The 20,415-nt window shown below is 38.0% G+C and overlaps 1 protein-coding gene across 2 annotated transcripts in view; it reads right to left on the bottom strand.

The window, feature by feature from the left end:
• The window catches only part of GAREM1 (GRB2 associated regulator of MAPK1 subtype 1), a 212,964-nt gene extending 192,830 nt beyond the window's left edge, over positions 1 to 20,134 (bottom strand). Inside the window, exon 1 of one of the 2 annotated variants that reach the window (XM_074203178.1) lies at positions 19,878 to 20,134. In XM_074203178.1, coding sequence (XP_074059279.1) covers positions 19,878 to 19,998 — 121 coding nt within the window. In that variant the 5' untranslated portion in view covers positions 19,999 to 20,134. The remainder of the gene's footprint in view (positions 1 to 19,877) is intronic. The other variant, XM_074203179.1, reaches the window with a different exon arrangement.
• Between the last annotated feature and the right edge of the window lie 281 nt (positions 20,135 to 20,415).

Here is a 20,415-nt window from a genome sequence, read left to right as displayed (position 1 = left end):
CTGACTTAAGGGGAATATAACCTCCATATAGAAACTGTAAATAAATGAACCTTAAAGAACTTTAATAATTATAATCTAGATAGGAATCTAGGATTGGGGGGGAAGTCTAGGATTAATGGAATTTGAGCTAGATAAACATTTTAGAGATTATGAGTAACCTTGGACAATTAACCTCCTAAGATTTAGTTTCCTTATCTTTAAAATGAGATTAGATTAGATGGTCTCATAAACCACTTCCTGTTTTAGATCTATTAGGCTTCATCTAATCTAGCCTATCCTGACCTTATAGGAATTTCCTCCACACCACCCCTTGAAGATCATCTTCATCCTACCTGAATTCTGAGTGATCTGGAGCTGACTAATGCACAAGGTAGATTATTTCACTGGTCAACAACTTTGTTAGGAAGGTATTCCAATTGGGCCAATTTCCTGACTTGAATGCCTACCCAGAGGCCCAACATCTGCCATCCAAAGTAACATGAATAAATTTAATAACTTTTCTATATGACTTCTGCTTTCAATTATTTGAAGATAGGTATTCTTCAGATTAATCACCAATATTTCTTTCAGCTGTTCTCCATATAATATGGCTTTGCTAAAATGAACTTCAAGGAAAGTAAGATAATGATATAAATCCCCGGTCCTGACATTTCTCATATAGTGAGAACAGAGCACCAGAACACATTTGTTTGAACCATTAAAAACAAGGCTGTCCTACCTTTTAGCTCTTCTGGGCCACAACACCCACACCACCTAGGACCACCACAACAAAATACCAACAACAAATATTACGTGGCACTTGAATGGGCTAAAGGATGGATCTATATTAAAACTTATAAAGAGTATTACTAAAATTCATGAAAAGAAGTCCAGAGTTAGAATCAAATAAATTGGTTTAAATTTTGGCTCTCTTAACCTATGAGACCTTGGGGCTCAGTTATCCTATCTATAAAACAAGATGGTTCATCAAGTCTAGATTATCTCTAAAGCCCCTTTTGGCTCTAAATCCTCCAATCATATGATTAAGTGCTCTCCTACACACAAACACCTCTCTCTCTCTCTCTCTCTCTCTCTCAACTCCAGTGATTCCCTATCATTATTATTATCATCATTAATTTTAAATCTTAATAACTAATATTAATATTATTAGTTGGTTTGCAGAATCCTTAGTAATATAATTTCTTCTTAACTTCTCAGTCTTCTTATATTTTACCCCCTTGACATACTCTGTGGACTGAGTGGCTATCTTCTTGTTCCTTTAGCTAGATACTTTTTGGTTCTAGGGCAATTTCCCTGGCTGTATTTCATGCCCGAAATGCTCTTCCTCCTCATTTCCATCTCCTGAATTCTTTGGCTTCCATCCATCTGAGATTAAAGTTCTACCTTCAGCAAAAAGCCTTCCTAGTTCTTCTTGATATCCTCCTCAACTTGTTCTGCATATATATCGTGATTTTATAAAATTGTTGGAATATTACCTTCCCTGTTAAGCCGTTTATTTGATCAGTAGAATGTAACATAGTGTCAGGAAAACAGTAGGCAGTTAATAATTGCTAGCCAACTAACAGGCTGACTATGTAGTTAGTATAATTATTACCCTTTCCATTTTACAATTAGAAATTAGAAAACTGAGACTCCAAGAGGGATTTTGTTCTGCAACATGTATACTTAGAGTGTTTCTGCTAGGACTTTTCTAATCCCAAGACCAGGGGTCTTTATACTATTCCATTAAACCTTTAAGCAAGGCAGCAGTAAAGTGAAGAGAGCTTGGGACCTGGAGTCAGGAAAACCTGAGTTCAAATCCAGCCACAGAGGTACTAGCTGTGTGACCCCAGGCAAGTCACTTAATCCTATTTATCTCAGTTTCCTCATCTATAAAATGAGATGGAGAAGGAGATGGACAACCAAATCAGTATATTCATCAAGAAAACCCCAAATGGGATCACAAAGACTCAGACATGATTGAAAAGAAAAATTGGACCGGAGGATCTCAAGTCTTGTAACTCTAAAATTCCAAGTTTAAAAGCAAGAAAGATTTTTAAAAAATACATTTAAGTATGTCATATGTGAGAATAGGGGGAAAGAAGTTCACTGTGACTATTCAGTAGTATAGGTTTAGAAGGAATTTAAATTAACCTGCAAATTTTTTTTCAATTCTAAACACATGCCTGTTCAGCAAAGTATCATTTTAAAACAAACTCTTCCCTAGGGGAAACTTGTTGCCAAAGCATCTGGCCTATGATTCCAGAAGGCATTTTACAAGTTATTATCATTTTCACAAGTACCCTAGGGTAGCACTAGCTTTAAAAATGAATTAAAAATTTCTTTAGAAAAACAAATTTCTCAGGCCTCCCACAGGCATGGAAACAGAAGAGTAAGTATCTATTAGCAAGATCCAATCTCTTCTCTGCCAAATAAGATGATATACACTAAAATCCAAGTATAGCATTAGGCTGTTGGTTTTCCCCCAGTGCTATGAAAAGCTAAATAAATCACATATTTGACTTAACTCTTCTCATTCTCTTGTCTTCCAATTCCAGTGTAGCAAAAGGGTTAGCTTAGAATCTATCACAAAATAAGGACCACAATGCCCTTATGAAGAAAGAAGAAATGAAAGCATTTCACACTTTTTATGTGTACTTTAAAATAAATTCAAGGCTGCTTCTTCAGAGCACAATAAGCTCTAAAAATAAAAACGGTTTCTGAATATAGTCTTGTACTTTAGTTTCAACTATTACAGGCAACTAAAATCCTGATAAGCTTAACTATTTATAGCTATCTCAGACCACCCCCCCCAAACTGGCTAATGGTGTGTTATATAGAAGTTCCTTGTCTGCTCATTGATTAATTATTATGACCCTCTGTTGCCTTCTTTGACTCTACTTTCCCTGTTTTGATGTCCATTTCAGTAATCTTTAATACCTTCACCAGAAGCTGAATAGAAGAAATTAAAAGGAAATTAAACTCAAAATAACTGGTTTATTACTCTGGGGCAGGTCAAATGGGGTGAGGATGGGTGGGGAGAGTTTATCTAAGATGGGTAGGTGATAGGGAGGCCAGGCACCAGATCCGAAATCAGGAAGTTATCAATTAAGACTCTTTGCAAAGATTAAAAAATGTTGTCAAAAACAAAGTGAAAGATTAGATAGCTTAAAGCAGTCCAGTAGAGCAGCACATAGAGTACTTTACCTGCAATCAGGAAGACCAGATTCAAATTTGACCTAAGGTGTGAAATAGGAAAGTCATTTAACTGTTGTCTGCCTTGGTTTCCATATATGTAAAATGGGGAATATAAGACTTCAATTATGTTTTTTAACACCAGTTGCACAAGTCCTAAAATCTGAAGTCTATGTCCTCAATATTTATGATTTACTCCTAACAAAGAAGAAAGGAATTGCAACAAGAAAAGTGGCTTCTTTTGCCCAACACCTGAACACCAGAAATATGGCACTTGGGCATTTTTACATGAAACCCAAGCAAAAGTAAGAAGAGCTTTTGGAGAGCATTAAGTATTAAAATCACTCATAAATTTACAATGAAGTTTAAATCCATTTAATTCTCAAGGTGGACTACAATTTTAATTTTATCTAACTTGGATTCTAGAGTTATCTATACTTTTAGTTTCTATTTCCTTAGTCAATTCAATAAGCATTAAGTACCTACTATGTACCAGACTCTGTCTTAAGTGCCTTATAAATATCAATCATTTAATTTTCACTTCAACCATAAGGTGTAGGTTTTGTTGTTATTTCGAGTTTATAGTTGAATGAACTAAGTCTTTACTGTCTTTCCAACTGAGTGGAATATTCCTTCTTAAGAGTTAATATTCTGAGGCGACTAGGTGGTGCAGTGGACAGAGCACCATCCCTGGATTCAGGAGTGCCCGAGTTCAAATCTGGACTCAGACATTTAATAATTGCCTAGCTGTGTGACCTTGGGCAAGTCATTTAACGCCATTGCCCTGCCAAAAAAAAAAAGAAAAAGAAAAAAAGAGTTAATATTCCTAGTGAAATCTCAGCAGGGTTAAAAATCATTAAAACAATTACAGACTATTACTCTTAGACTATACTTAGAAGAGAGAGGGAGAGAGACCTTGCATTCCAAGCCAGGCACTCTCATGATTCTGTTGGGGGAGGGAAGGGGGGGGAATAGTGGACTATTTCCAAAGAGACCTTGCATTTTTAGTTAGTCACCTATTTGATGATAAAACTATCTTAATGGGAGAACAGTAGATTCCCATGAGAAAAACCTTGCATTCCAATGAAGCTCATAAGACTCCTCTTGTTTGATGATAAGTACACTGTTCCTAGACCTTGTGTTACTTCAATAAGATAGTTATAATCCTGAAGGTTATTCTCACCATCTGGATGGTGAGGTAATATTTTATGAAAACCTTGCCTTCTTTTCTTTGTTGCTGGGGTAGATTTTCACAAGTAGAATGTAACTCTGAAGACTAACCAATGAGTTGACAGAGAGGGACAATAGGGAGGAGGAGGGAATTGAGTTAAGCCATATAATCTTGCTTGACTGTCAATTTGGAGCAACTTCTTGATCTTCATTACCTTTGTGAGACTTGGAGTGTGCCCCTTTCTCGAGAAAAGCCAAAATAAATGTTTTGTTTTGTTTTTTGCTCAGAAGAGTCCCTCTATTTTTTTTTTTGAGTGAATTTTTATCCCACACAACACCAACCCCTGGCAATTTAGCTTTGTCCCAACCTATCAACAATGATTCCAAATGTATATGTGAGTTACAACCTCTTCTATGGAGAGTTGTTAGTGCTTTTTCTCTCTCCTTATTAAATTACTTTACCTCAACTTATATTTAACTTTATATTAACTTCCTTGGGTTCATGTTGCATCCCAAAGGGAAAGATAAGCTCCTTCAGTTCAGAGACTGCTGTAGTCCCAATACTTGGCACAGAACCTTGGTCAGAATAAGTATTTAAAGATAATTGAGAAGTGCCTCAAGTTTTGTTTTTTTTTTAAACTATTCAGATTTGTGCTACTCAAAGTAATGAACAAATTCAAAAGCAATTGATCGGAACCCAAAATAATGAAGGATCATATTAATGGCAGCTCTTTCATAGATAAACTTTAATTGAAAACTCCTTCAAAGTCACCCTGGGATCAATCTAGCCTGCTTATCTCTCTCTCTAAACTGAGTCAGGTTCAGATTGGTAGGGTTTCATGATCAGACAATATACATGGAAGTGATTGCTGGCAGAATGGTACTATGGAACTAGGACCACAACAATTACCAATTGTCCTTTCAAGAACAATCAATCATTATTTATTTATTTATCTTTTGGTTTTTGCAAGGAAATGGGGTTGATTTGTCCAAGGTCACACAGTTAGGTAATTATTAAGTGTCTGAGGGCAGATATGAACTCAGGTCCTCCTGACTTCAGGGCTGGTGCTGTAGCCATTGTGGGGTAGGTAGGTTACCTACCCCAGTTACCCATTTCTTGACATGGGTCAGCTTGCTCTGATAGAAATTTCTTACTAGAACAATACTAGTCAGTCAACTGCCTCAGTTTCCTAGCTAATCAACATAAGTAAATGGGGATAGGAATGAAGGAAAAGCAAGTGTCAAAATGAAATATTCCCATTGACCAAACTGAATATTTCAATGTTACAAATATGCACAATTGAAGCACAAATACAACAGCTGAATGCAGTTGATAATCACTGCACTCCCAGTCAGTTTATCTAGCCAATACAAAATACCTGATCTTTTACCTATAAAGAAGAATGCTTCTTAATTTTCTTGTGTGTCATAGATCCCCTTTGGCAATCTGGTAAAGGCTATGGACTTCTTTTAAAAATCGTGCTTTTAAATGTACAACATAAAATGCACAATTTTAAAAAATTGAAATTTTCTTAAAAATTAAATTAAAAAAATTTTTTAGGTCACAGGATATAAAATATCCACAAATTCTATGTATTCCTATATATGTATATATATATATATATATATATATATATATATATATATATATATATTACTAACAAGACACAGCAGTAAGAAATAGAAAGAGAAATCCCATTTAAAATAACTTCAGACAACATAAAATACCTGGGAGTCTACCTGAAACTTTATGAAAATAACTATAAAACACTTCTCACAGAAATAAAATCAGATCTAAATAACTGGACAAATATCATTTGCTCATGGATAGGCCAAGTTAATATAATAAAAATGACAATTCTACCTAAATTAAACTACTTATTTAGTGCCATATCAAGCTTCTAAAAAATTACTTTAGTGAGCTAAAAAAAATTCATATGGAAAAACAAAAGGTCAAGATATCAAGGGAATTATTGAAAAAATGCAAAGGAAGGGAGTCTAGTCTTACCAAATCTAAAATTATATTATAAAGTATCAATCATCAAAACTATCTGGTACTAGCTAAGAAATAGAGTAGTGGAATAGATAAGGTGCAAAAGAGACAGTAACTATAGAAATCTACTGTTTGATAAACTCAAAGAGTCCAATTTTTGGGATAAGAACCCACTCTTCCATAAAAACTACTTGGGAAAACTTGAAGATAGTATGGCAGAAACTAGGAATAGACCAACATCTCACACCCTATAAGATAAAGTCAAAATGGGTGTGGGATTAAGACATAAAATATAATATTATAAGCTAGTTAAGAGAAAAAGGAATAGTTTACCTGTCAGATCTATGGAAAGGGGAGCAGTTTATGATCAAAGAAGAGATGGAGAACATTATAAAAATCAAACTGGATAATTTTGATTACATTAATTAAAAAAGTTTTTGCACAAACAAAACCACTGCAATCGAGATTAAAATGAATGCATAAAATCGGGAAACAATTTTTACAATTAATGTTTCTGTCAAAGGAATGCCAAAGTCATTCCTGAATTGATAAATGGTCAAAGGATATGCAAAGGCCATTCTCAGACAAAGAAATCAAAGTTAGCTCTAGTCTTATGAAAAATTGCTCTACATCACTATTGATTAGAGAATTGTAAATTAAAGTATCTCTGAGATACCACCTCACACCAATCAGATTGGCCTATATATGTTTGTCCTTCATTTTTTCTTTTAGGTTTTTGCAAGGCAATGGGGTTAAGTGGCTTGCCTAAGGCCACATGGCTAGGTAATTATTAAGTAATTATTAATTATTGAGACTGGATTTGAACCCAGGTACTCCTGACTCCAGGGCCGGTGCTTTATCCACTGTGCCACCTAGCTGCCCCCTGTCCTTCATTTTCAAAGAAGACCACAACATTAGGAAGGTGATGCTATGACAAGCCACATGAACTGGATTTGAGTGTGTGTGTGGTGGGGTGCTGTGCTAAGTCATCAGCCTCACTGTCTCCTCCAGAACCATCTGGAATCAGTGGCCAGATATAAATCAGGATGGCTGAAAATGGCCCTGGATGAGAGGCAATTAGGGTTAAGTGACTTGTCATGTAAGTGATACAACTAGTAGGTGGTAAGTATATGAGGCTGGATTTGAACTCCGTCCTTCAGACTCTAAAGCCAGTGCTCTATCCACTGCACCACCAAACTGCCCTAGATTGGGCAATTTGATTAAAAAGGATCAATGTTGGAGGGAAAGTGGGAAATCTGCAGTGTTGGTGGAGTTGTGAACTGATCCAGTCTTTCTGGAGAGCAATTTGGAAATATGCCCAAAGGGCAATACAAATAAGCATATCATTTGATCTAGCAACACCACTGCTGGGTCTTTATACTGAAGAGATCAAGAAAAGGGGTAAAAATCTCACATATACAAAAGTATTCATAGCAGCTCTTTCTGAAGTGGCAAAGAATTGGAAATTGAGGAGATGCCCATGAATTGGACAATGGCTGAACAAACTGTGGTATATGTATGTGATGGAACAATAATATTCTATAAGAAATCACCAGAGATAGGATTTCAGAAAAGCCTAGAAAGACTTGCATGAATTGATGCTGAGTGAGATGAGCAAATAAAGTGCATCATAACATAAACACCAACATGGGGTGATGTTCAACCATGATGGGCTTGCTCATTCCAGCAGTGCAACAATTGGACAATTTTAGGGGACTTGTTTACCATCAGTATTAAGAGAGGGGAAATACGAGTTTAAATGAAGATCAAAGCTTATCTTCAATGTTTTAAAGTTGTCTTCTGTATTATGCAATTTTGTTATTTCTCTAATGTTTTCTTTCTTCCTTTTAAATCTGATTCTTCTCTCACAACAGATTCAATTTCAATCTATGTTTAGCAAGATTATAAATGTACAACAGCCTATATCAGATTGCTTTCTGTCTGGAGGAGAGGGAAGAAAAGGGAGGGAGGGAGAAAATTTAAACCCTTGCAAAAAAAATGACTGGTAGAAACTATCATTGCTTGTAGTTGAAAAAACAAATAAAATATTTATATGATAAGAAAAAATTAATCAAAAATTTAAAATTTAAAAATTAAATTAAAATTATAAAATTATAAATTAGTTAAATTAAATATTAAAAAGACCAAAAATTAATGAATCCTAGATTAGGAATTCCTGATTTAGGACCAAATATAAACTTCTTTGGGAAAGTTCTTCACAACCTGGCTCCAATTTGCCCTTATTACTTGACCTATATGCACAGTACTATTCAGCTAAACTGGCATTCTTAATGCTGTTCCTATAAAACAATCCACTTCCCATAACTTCTCCTTTACAGAGACTTTTCCATTCAAGGAAGGCATTCTTTCCTCCTCTCTGCTTCCTAAACTCTCTAATATCCCTCAAAACTCAGATCAAGCACCTGTTTTCTGCACTGTTTTTCCTCCCAGTAGTAGCTAAGGGAGTAGCTTTCTTACTCCTAATCCCTCTCCTAGTATTTATTTTCTATATTTTTTCCATTTACATGTGTTCCTTAAGCATAAATAAGCTGCAGATCCCTTTATGGAAAACAACCCATGAGTTAATCAAATAGGCTCCATCAGACATCTTGATTACCTTTTCCTGACCAACTCACTCTTCAAGATTTAGTCACTCACATTGGCAACAGTTAGATATAATACAACTGTATAAAAAAAAGTCAAGTTTGCCCTCCTCCAACTATGTCTGCTTTTCAGAATGAGATTCCAGATAGAAGTAGCACTGTCATTTTAAACAATGAAACCTAAAAGAGGTACTTTGAAAATCATCTTAAGAAATACAAGTGGCCAAATGAATTTTTCCCTATGGAACAAAAAATATATAATATGAGTTATATTAAAGCTTTATAAGAATACATAATTAAACACTGCAAACAGATGATAATATTTTCCTTTAAGCTTTCAACCAAACATGCTGACTTTACAAACAAGTAGCATCTTTAATGATAAATATCTTCATAACTACAAAGAATTCAATATTGCATTTTTTAATCAAGATCTCAAAAGTGTTTAACAAACATTCATTAAGTCTCCACTGCTCAACAAGGAGCATTTAAATTCTTCTCTTGAACTGAGAATTAACAAAATCAGAATGCCCATAATTGTAGGGAATGAGTCAGCACTAGAGTTAAGAAGAGACTTAGGAGTTCTGATTTCTTCATTCACCACTATGGAACACTCATTCATTGGCATAAAGGAAACCTATTGTATGGGAATAAAACAGAGACCATGGTTTCTAGTCAGGGTTGAGACAGTCTAGAAAGATGGGTCACTGAATAATATAAGCAGTCATTTTTTTTTTTTTTACAACCAACTCCTTACCACTGGACCTAACAAAAGAACAAGACATTAAGCTTGCTTTGCTTCAAAGCAAAATTTTTGTTCTCATCTCAAAGTGAAAGACAATGGGCAAATAAATGGTTTGCAGTCAAACACACAGCTTTTTGCTTTAAATATGAGTCAGTCACATCCTTGGACTAATGGTAAAAATAGATCAAATAAGAAGATTCATGTGAAGTACACAGCCAACCTGGAACTGCTAAATGCATATTAACTTTATTTTTATACCCTGGCACCATTTCTTTCACAGGGTTGTGAAAAGCCAATGTGATAATTTATAGAAATGCCATATAAATATAAGTTAATAATGATGACAAAGAAGAAATACACAGGACCTGTTCAGGGAAAAGTTAGTATCCAATCTTCCTAGAACAAAGAATGGTTACAGAGGAGTCCTTTGCCATCAGACTGAGAAGACTTGAATGCCACTGGAGATTGTTTAGGTTCATAGGGAAGCATAGGGAGCCATTAAAGGTTTTTGAGCAGGAGAGTTAACATGTTGCTGTGTTTTAGAAAGATTAATCGGACAATGTCATAAAAATAGTTTGGAGGGGAGAAAATAAAGTAAGTGAATATGCAAGGAGACAGAACAACAGTCTCTATTTCAAGAGAAGCACCAAATGGGGAAAAGAGTAGCTTATGACTATTCCTTTAGTCATACTCTTAAAAAAATATACAGCAGATGAAACTGATTGAGGTTGGCCGTTTTTAAGGGAGATTACAAGGGCCTTCTGATGTGACTAATTTGGGTAATTAATTTCATCTAATTGCTTCAGTTCTGCAATTGTGCCTGTTCAGAATGGGCATCCAAGGAGGGTTTCCCAAGTCTTTTTTGGCTTAAACGTTTATTACTGTTCTCTCCCACTTCTGCTGACTTACTACACCCTGCAATCTGTTTTAACTGGGGCTTAGCCAAGTTGGTGTCATACTACATAACTAGGCAAAAATTGAGAGGTTCTGACCTGGAAGGCAGAACCCCATCATTATTTCAGTTCTTCCAAGTGAAAGGGATTTATTTTCAACACCTGAGCTTTAATGCCATTCAACTTGGTACAAGATGTTGAGCTCAATTCTGATACTGCTTATACCTGCAATTCAAGTTATCATTCATCCTACTACTTGCCTCTACTAGCCTAGATGCCCATCTTGCTTCCCACTCTCCCTAGCCCAGTTTTTCACATTTACAGAAATATCAAGCATTGGCTTCTAACAGTCTGCACCTAGCCCTTCATAATCCCTACCCTGGTCTATTAGAAGAATATTGGTCGAAAGTGTGTCAAATGTGTCAAAAGACGCATTTTGGTGTCTATTTTCTTATATATAAAAGGGAATTCTTCATATTTCACCTATCTCCCTTTGAGGTGTACTGTGACAGGTTTAAGTTGTATGTGTGGGCAGGGGGAGGTGAGGTTTCAAATGAAATACTGTGGCATTTTTTTAAAAAGTATGAAATACTATAATTTGTCTAATTATGACACATTTTTCTGCCCACAGTTCCCATTCATCTAGTGGACAATCTGAAGAATTCAATTCTGCTTTTACATAACATCAAGTATAATTCTGAAGCACAGGAGTCAGTACTCAACATTGCTCCTCAAAAGCTATTGGATATTGTTTGGAAGCAACAAGGAGAGGGGTGTTTGGAAACAGGGCTGAGATTTCCTTAACACCAATCTTATGGGAAACTGTTCACTGAGCACTGTTGATCCATGGAATGGGAATAGTAATCTAAGAGAAACTATTCGTACTATAGGGCATCATCCTATAATATTAAATTTGAAATTATAAAATAACCACATGTAGCAATCATCAGTATGAAAAGGAACTTTCCAAGTTTCCTTGAGCCATCTCATCCTCCCCTACTTGATCTCAAACCTAGAAAGGACCTCAGAAGCCAGCTATTCCAACTTATATCTAAATAAGAATTACTTCTCAAAAAATTCCTCAAAAATGGCCATCCTAATGATTTTTTCTCTCATCACATTCAACTTAGATCAATGTATACCATGGAAACAATGTAAAGCCTAACAGCCTGCTTTTTGTAGGGGGTGGGGGGGGGAAGGAAGCAAGATTAAGGGGAAAATTGTAAAATTCAAAATAAATAATTTTTAAAAAATAGCCATCCTAGCAGGTACTTGAAGACCTGTGTGAGAAGAACCTCACTATTTAATCTAGCAAACTATTTCATTTTGGGACAGACCAGAGAGTAGGTTTACCCTCAAAATCTGCCCCAGCTACTTAAACTTATTGCTGTTAGAACTCTAATTCCATAAGACAGTTTAAAGTCCATTATCAGTCTTCTCTTTCCTTAATTATACTCAAGTGACATAGTCTTGTCTTTCTTTGGTTAACTTCCTTGCTCATCCATGTCGTTCTGGAAACATGGTACCCAGAAGTAATCAGTTTCTATAGATGGAGTTTGACCAGGATAGAGAGTTCAATGGAATCATCACCTTCTTCCTTTTAGATACCTTATCTCAGAGAGGGAATTTACTATTTTCCAGGGCAGTCTATTTCCCTTTGAACAGTTCAAGGATATTCTGTACCCTCAGACTAGCAGTGACTTGCTATAAAATTATTACATTTAAAGACATGAGGCTAGAACAGTTTAGGAAAGGTCGACTTTCAAACTTTAATCAAACCAATTTGAAAGAGGGGAATTACTGCAATGAACTAGAGAACTCTCAGCTACTGGCAGGTAACTATCATGAGGAACAGAGAGAAAAAAGAATATTATTGATGTTCTTAAATCTGTAACAAAAGATAAATCTCCCCTACTGGTTAGGATAGTTGCCATTGTTACCAATATATGCCCTTGCTTCTATTTAGAGCAAATGGTGTCATTTACCTTTTATCAGCTGCTTTAGATCAGTACTGTTAAACTCAAAAAGCAAAGAGACCACTAATCCACACATCCTGCTGGTACATACTGACTTTGTCTTAAGATGTAATGCTATCTATCATTTATGGTATTTTTATTTATTCCATTATTTATTTCTGTCAAATATTTTGTTAACTGATTCATGAAATCTAGCGAGTTCTTGTTTTATGTTAAGCAAAGTCAAACCTCTACATAAAGCAATTTTTACTCAATAAGAATTTGCTCATGGATATGTGGAAGGGAAAGAGGGAGGGAGACATAGGTTCAAGAACTACTGGAGACCAGGGATAGGGAATAGGAGAGCAGGAGTTAGACTATCTGGGGACTGGGTCAACCACACCAGAGCCTGGCCAGAAGCAAGAGGAATTACACCCAGGAGAGAGGGGGTTAGGACACAGACAGGAAACTTTAGGCCACACACCAGGACTAAGACAAGAGGTGGTACCTAAGGGTGGACAGACACAGGCTCAATCCACCAGCAGGCAATGCTAAGCAATGGTCTCCTCTGGTCTCAAGCCAAGTCCCCAAAGCTTGCAAGTAGTGGTGTGCAGCCCAGTTTTCTGTTTTCCCTTGGATTTTAAAAAAAAAAAATTTAGGGTTTGGGTTTTTTTGTTTTTTGTCTTTTTGGTGGAGAGGGTGTGGGAACCCATGGAACATAATGTCCAGGGGCAGAGAAGAAAAAGAGCCCATAGTACTGTACAGTAGTGTTTGTTTTTGGAATGAGGATTCCTTTCAGAATTAAGAAATATATAATTTGCATAATCCAAATTTATGCAAAGCAAGGACTGTCTATGCTCAGACATACTGTTGGTAGGACCATATATTTGACACCTCTGCTTTAAATCAAACTTTCTGCACAGCTCTCACTGCACAAAAAAGGGGCCTTTCATGGAAGGTGGGGGGAGGGGGGAAACACCCTACAGAAATAAAAATTGCACATACTCTATTTTCAGTGAGACATATATAAAATAGAGAATTTGTAGGGGAAGTTAAATTTGAACTCTCTTTTCCTCTTCATATCCTGAACTTTTATCTGACTTTCAAAAATAAAACAGAATCGGTCAATAAGATTGTGGGATATTAGAAATCATTTGGTCTACCTTCATTAGTTTAAAATTCAGGAAAGTGAAGCAAAAGGAGTTAAGTGACCTTGCTCAAAGTCACACAAGAAATTATAACAAAACTGGCACTCCAAATTCAGAACTCTTTCCAATTAAAGAAATATTGCCATTAAGTAATATTATATTGCCATTAAGTAATATTATATGTTGATTGCATGCATATATATATATATATATATATATATATATATATATATATATATATATATTACATGCCCTGTCTTGGACCCTGAAAATACAAGAATAAATACAGCTTGAGTTCCTCTCAGGGAACCTATCCTCTAATGGGGTGGGTGAGAAACATGTAGATAAATAACTATGAAACAAAGAGCAATATAGAAGTACAAAAGAGAAATCAAAAATCCTGTGCCAAAATCTGAGGAGTGAGATCACTCACTTTAGAGAAAACTTCATGAAGTTGCAGAAGGCCTTGAAGGAATGAGTGGGGGGGGGGGTAGGGGGTAGTAAAATAAATTCTAACTAAGGGAGATGGTGTGAGCAAAGCTGAATAATGTTTGTCCATCCTCAAAGACCATAATCTCAGGGAGGTGATGCCATGACATGCAAGTGAATTAAATTTAAATGTGAGGCTGCTGGGCAAAGTGACCAGTCTCACTTTCTTTTCCAAAGTCATTAGGGTTCAGTGGTGACAGTTTGCCTGAGTCAATGCCCCTTCAGCAATTAAGATTAGGTAAAAGAGAGATGAGGCAAGAGGCCAAGAATGACCACTTACCAAAGGAGGAAAAAAAACCCCTAAACTGGGAGGGTAAGAGACCCTCAGGGTTTCTCAGTGATTAAGACCAGTAAGAAAAAAAATTCATTTTGGAAGGGGAAAACTCTCAAGGTTTCTGGCCAAAAAGCCGAAACAATTGCTATTTACTTTCACTTTGAACCAATCAGGGTTCAAACAAGGATCAAGTCGGTTTAGGTAGAGACCCATTGTTTACCAATTAAGAAAAGTCAGAGGGCACAGAACTAAAGAGATCAGAGGAAGGAGCATAATCCAGTTTGGTAAGGATGCAGATTGGATGGAAGTGGAAGTGGGACTGGGTTGACTTTGTCTGGCCTCAGTGGGCACAACCAGAAGTAAAAGGTTTAACATTAAGGAAAATCTTCCAAATTGAATGACCAAAATAAACTAACTCAGCAGATGGTCCTTACTGGATCTTACTAGAGGTCTTTAAGGTAAGACTAGAAGACCACTTGTTCAGAATTTTGCAGGTGTTTCCCCTTCAAGTGCAGCTTGCCCTGGAACAAAATCAGTTTCTTTGGTTTCTTCCAACAGAAATATGGAAAGGTGTGACAGATAATACATAATAAAACTAACATGATAGGCTCAAGGTAGGTTATGGAAGGGTCTTACATGCCCAATAAGAAATTTATATATTATTCAACAGACCATAGAAAAGCACAGAGAAGGAAAAGAGGGGCTGTGTGGAGGCTGAAGAAGGATTTTGCAACTTACCAACAGTATGCAGAGAAATGGAAAATGATTCCCTCAAAAGTGAATGCCAGAGGGGCAGCTAGGTGGTGGGTGCAGTGGATAGAGCAAGGGCCCTGGAGAAAGGGAGTACCTGAATCCAAATCCAGCCTCAGACACTTAATAATTACCTAGCTGTGTGGCCTTGGGCAAGCCACATAACCCCATTTGCCTTGCAAAAATCTAAAACAAAACAAAACAAAAAAAAGTGAATGGCAGAATGAGAGAACTATTGTCATAAAGTGAGAAGTCAGAGGATTATTTAAGAGAATAGTAGACTTTGAGAGAAAGTCAATGAGTTTGGTAAAGGAATTGTTCATTCTAAGTTGCTAATAGGGTATCCAAGGAGTTATATCCAGCAAGGAATTAAAAATGCAAAGACAGCTCTAAGGATATTTTGGGAAGCAGTGAAGAAATTTGAAGTCAGGAAGTCTCATGTGAGTTCAAATTCAATTTCAGTCACTAGATATGGTGCCCTGAGAACATCCCTGAAATCTGTTTGTCTCAGTTTCCTCATCTATAAAATGAAGTGGATAAGGAAATGTCAAATCACTCCAGTATCTTTGCCAAGAAAATCCCAAATGGGATCACAGAGAATCAGGAATGACAGAAAGAACTGGACAAGAGAGAAATAGGTTGAAGAAACCTCTGAATAGAGATAGAGGTAATAACTAAAACTAGAAGAGTAAATATAATAATAAGGTGAATTCAGAAAGAGTAGAAGGTCTAAAATAAATCCACAGGAAATCTAACCTCAGAAACTTAATAGTTGTGTGATCCTGCTTAAATCACTTAACCTGTCTGCCTCAGATTCCTCAATGGTAAAATCGAAAAAAATAACTTGAAGAGTTGTTAAGGATTAATGAAATAATATTTTTAAAACTGCTTAGCACAGTGCCTAGAACACAGTGATGATATATAAATGTTTATTCCCTCCCTTCTATGGACTCCTCAGAATAATGGTTTTAAATACATAAAATAAATAAGATTATGAAGAAAACCAATTATATTCAAATACCATTATCAAAAATGCTTTAAACAAGTTGACAAATTCCATGTGAGGAAACTCTGCTCTCAGTCCCTTGACAGTGCAGGGCTATCACATGTGGACCTTCCACTGGTAACCAAATGATCAGTCCTACTTTTCAGATCATACATGGATTGCCCTGACAAAATACATGCAGCTAGGTGGCACCTAGATAGAGCACCAGCCCTGGAGTCAGGAGAACCTGAGTTCAAATCTTAACTCAGACACTTAATAATTACCTGGCTGTGTGACCATGGGCAAGTCACTTAACCCCACTGCCTTGTCAAAAAAACAAAATCTGTTACAGTGCTTCTCCTGCAGAAATGCAATTTTGCTTCCTTAGAAATTGGAGTATTCTATGATTCACATGCTAGAATGGATTAAGGAAGTTAGAGAGATGGGCCTTTGTTTCAGGAAGAAGTTTAGGCTCATTAAAAAGTACCATGAATATTTCTGGAAGCAATCCAGTCCATTCTCCTCTTATTCTATTTTGGGTCTAACTCACTGTCTATCCACATTATCTGTCCAAGATTCAGGTTTATTTCTAAAGGTTGTCCATCCAACTGTCTAGCAAAGCCAAACAGATATTTGGACTCTGCTCCTTGTTAAAAAAAAAATGGCACAACAGTGAGAGTGGATGTTTCATATACCTTCATAATTTTCTTATCCAGACATGCCCACGACTTCAAAAGTAGCACCCATACAGTAGACACAGTTTAGAAATGTTAGCAAGACAATGCCAACTCATCCTTTCTGCAACTTGCTCATGCTCTCCCACCCTGTCCCTCAACAATTTTTGAAGACAGACAGTAGTCTAAGAGGTTATGAGGCAAGAATTACATTGTGCTCACATGTTTTTACAAAAAATTAAACTCTCCTGATTCCAAGCACCATGAATTAGGTTTGACAGATATGATGTTGCTATTTAAAACAGTACATGAAGAATAACATGCCTTTTGCCCAAGAGCAGAAATGATATGGTATTCAATTCTCTTCAAGTATTACTTATAGTTTAGATCCTTGCCAAACTAGAACACATTTTTCACCCTCTTCTCCCTTTTTTTAAAAACAAAACAGAACATGATTAGTAAAGTGGACTTCAGTGGATGAGGAGATATATTTACATGCACATGCTAGAAGTTATTAAACACATCCACAGAAATGTGAGGTTTATTAATTCTGCATAATGTTGCATAGAGATTGTGACAATATCATAACCATTTGTAAGATGATTTCATCTCCCTAGACTGTGTCCTCTATGAGGGTGATGACCACGTCTTATCTAATTTTGCATCGCCCCCAGCAACTGTTCAGCACACAAGAAGAGCTTAATAAAGGTTTACTTAAGTTGATGAACAGATAGATGCTTGACCTTGCTGAGATAGATGCCTAAAAATCTATTCAGTGCTTAACAGTGTCTGGAACATTTTCAGTCATTTTGCAGTATAGCGTTCAATTCTTTGTGATCCCATTTGGTTTTCTGAGCAAAGATACTAAGAATGGTTTGCATTTCCTTCTCAAGGTCTGCAACATAGTAGATGCTTAATAAATCTTGCTGATTAACTAAAAAAACAATGCTAGAACTGAAGCTGACTGACTCATCTCAAGTTCTACCCAAAATGTATTACTTAAGAATCACAAAGGCCTAACTAAACTTTATGGAGAGACATATACCAACTACATACAGTAAAAGCTTAGGGGCAAGAAAGTTTGGGTGGAGAAGGGAGGTAGTAAAATGGGCAACTTAATTAGTAAATGATTCAGTACTACTACCTGTAACCAAGGTACATTCCATGAGAAAACAAACTTTGCATCTTCCTAAGTGCCATGAAAGGAGCAGCTTCACAGCTGCATCAAGTGACATGATGATATAACAGCAGACTCACAAATACTGCCCTCCAATGAGCAGGGTGTGCAAGTTCAAAATAAGGGATTATTTGAAAGAAAAGAATGTTTTAAAAAACCCTTAAAAAATTTTACCCTTTACTTCAGCAAAACAAAGGATAAAGGAGTGAATTTCTGATTCAGATCTCTAATGGCAAGGAAGGAAGGAAAGGTAAGGTGGGTCACAGATTGATTTCTAATTGTAAATTTATTTAATTTAGTCTTTGTGGGAACTTTGCTCCGGTTAATTCAATGCCTTGACTTTTAAAGATAAATCAGTTCATAGGGACAGTATGAAATAGGGGCAAAGGGGTGGCAAAGCACCATATTGTGGTATGAGAGTGGGGAAATCTTACAGGATTAATTTCTGCAGTATATTTATGCTTTAGTTTTTTCCTCCCAGCTCTGGAGAGAAATATCTCCCCAAAGCACCTGTACTGCTTTGCCCCCATGTCTGTAACTATACCCCTTCCCAGTTAAGGCAAGAATTAATAATAATATAAAACATTATTTACACAGCCTTTCAAGTCGAATGTTCCCCCAATAAGAATCCTGTTCCAAGATTTTCCAGCTCCTCCAACTTTCCTGCTTTTTAAATTGTGCCCCACAAGCTGACCTCAAGTTCTGAGGCAGAGATAAGAACAATGAGAATAAAAATTCCTTTGGTGATTTATAAATCTCATGTTACACAGTTTCATATGCCTATTGCTCCTGAAAACAATGAGGAACAACCTAAGCCCCTCTGACTTGAAATGAAATAGCCTTCTTTAGTGTTCCTTTTGACGTGGCCTTGAAATAGTGACCAGACTATTACCCTGGCTGCCTGGACCCCAGGTGTCTCAGGTAGCCCCAGAACAACAGCACCAGGGGGCTCTGCAGTCTGCGATGACATAAATCTCAAATTCAGTCCAGCTTCTCTGAAAACACATCACAGGAGGACCAAAAAGCTTGTCTGAATTTTCACCTTGTAATTCACTCCAGCTCTCAAAAGGAAAAAAACATTACTGGAAGGTGTGACAAAGACAAAACAAACAAGTCTTGTTTTAAAGGACTAGAGTTCAGAGGTGGGATATCAAATGAAGTTTTTGTTTTTTTTTTCTCCCCCCCCTCATTCTGGAAATGATCAGAGCTAATAAGCTAACTGCATTCAATGATTTTACACTCAGTCCCAAAGTACTTTCAATTCAGGTAAAGAATGCAGACGTACAAGTAATAAAATTTTGAAAAGGGATGCCAGATAATCCCTCGGAAGACCCTTCACCTAAACCTAAATTGAATCCTACCAAAACCCGACGCCAGTTAAAGATGTTACCCAGGGTTGCAAGCTTCCCTGCAATGGGCAAACGACTTCTTTCAGAAAGTTGCTTGAGCTTCGCCCCTCTGTGTTTCCCCAGCTTCAGTAAGTGGGGCTGAGCGATCGCGAGGGTCAGCTTGCTTTCAGATGCCCAACTGCCCTCTCAGAACCAACCAGCATCGTTTGGGTTGAGGCTTTGTTTGGGGGGGGGGGTTCCCTTTTCAGAGTGTCCGGGAGGACGAAGTGGCTTCCAGAGCAGGCGGCTCCAAGTTGAGGGCGCTAGCTGGAGTCGCTCCCCGCTCCGCCTGGGAGCCCCGGGCTCTCCGACCAGTCCGGCCAGCCTCGGCTCCACAGACAGACACAGGACAGACACACACACACACACTGCGGCTGGCAACAACTGCCCCCTCTTCCCCCCGCTCTGGCTGGGGAGGGGGTGCCGGGGGCCACTAGCGGGGGCCGGGGCTGTACTCACCGCTGTCCAGCCGGGCGATCTGGGGCAGCCGGTACGTGCTGACCAGCAGATCCAGCGGCACGACCCCCGAACTCCACTTCACATCCTTCAGACTGCAGCCCTGCGAGGGGGCTGGGTCCATCTTCCTCGCCTCCTTCACCCCGCTCCCCTTTCCAGTCCACGACCACGACCACCGCCTCCTCGTCCTCTGCCTCCCCCGGCTCCGGGGGGCTTGGGGTGCGGTGCGGGTGGGGGGCCGGAGCGGCAGGTCGGGCCGGTGTCCCGGGCTGCGGGGTCCGCCGGGCCGGGAGCTGAGGAGGGGGAGAGCGGCTCAGCCGCTGCAGCCGCAGCTGCGGGACATGGCTGAGGCGCCCCGGCTTCCCCTACAGAGAAGCCTCCGGGAGAACCGCGGCGGCGGTGCCCGCTGCTCTGCCCGCTCCTCCTCCTCCAGCCCCGCCACTGCCGCTGCGGCGGCCGCCCGCCGCTCTCCGGCTTCCCTCCGCTGCCGCTGCCGCTGTGTGACGAGGAGCCGCTGGTCCCAGAAACGCCATAGCAGCGC

Source organism: Macrotis lagotis, chromosome X (assembly GCF_037893015.1).
Source record: "Macrotis lagotis isolate mMagLag1 chromosome X, bilby.v1.9.chrom.fasta, whole genome shotgun sequence".
In the NCBI taxonomy this organism is placed as follows: Eukaryota; Metazoa; Chordata; class Mammalia; order Peramelemorphia; family Peramelidae; genus Macrotis; species Macrotis lagotis.
Note: the sequence above shows the minus strand (reverse complement) of the source record. Positions and strands in the feature narration are given on the sequence as shown.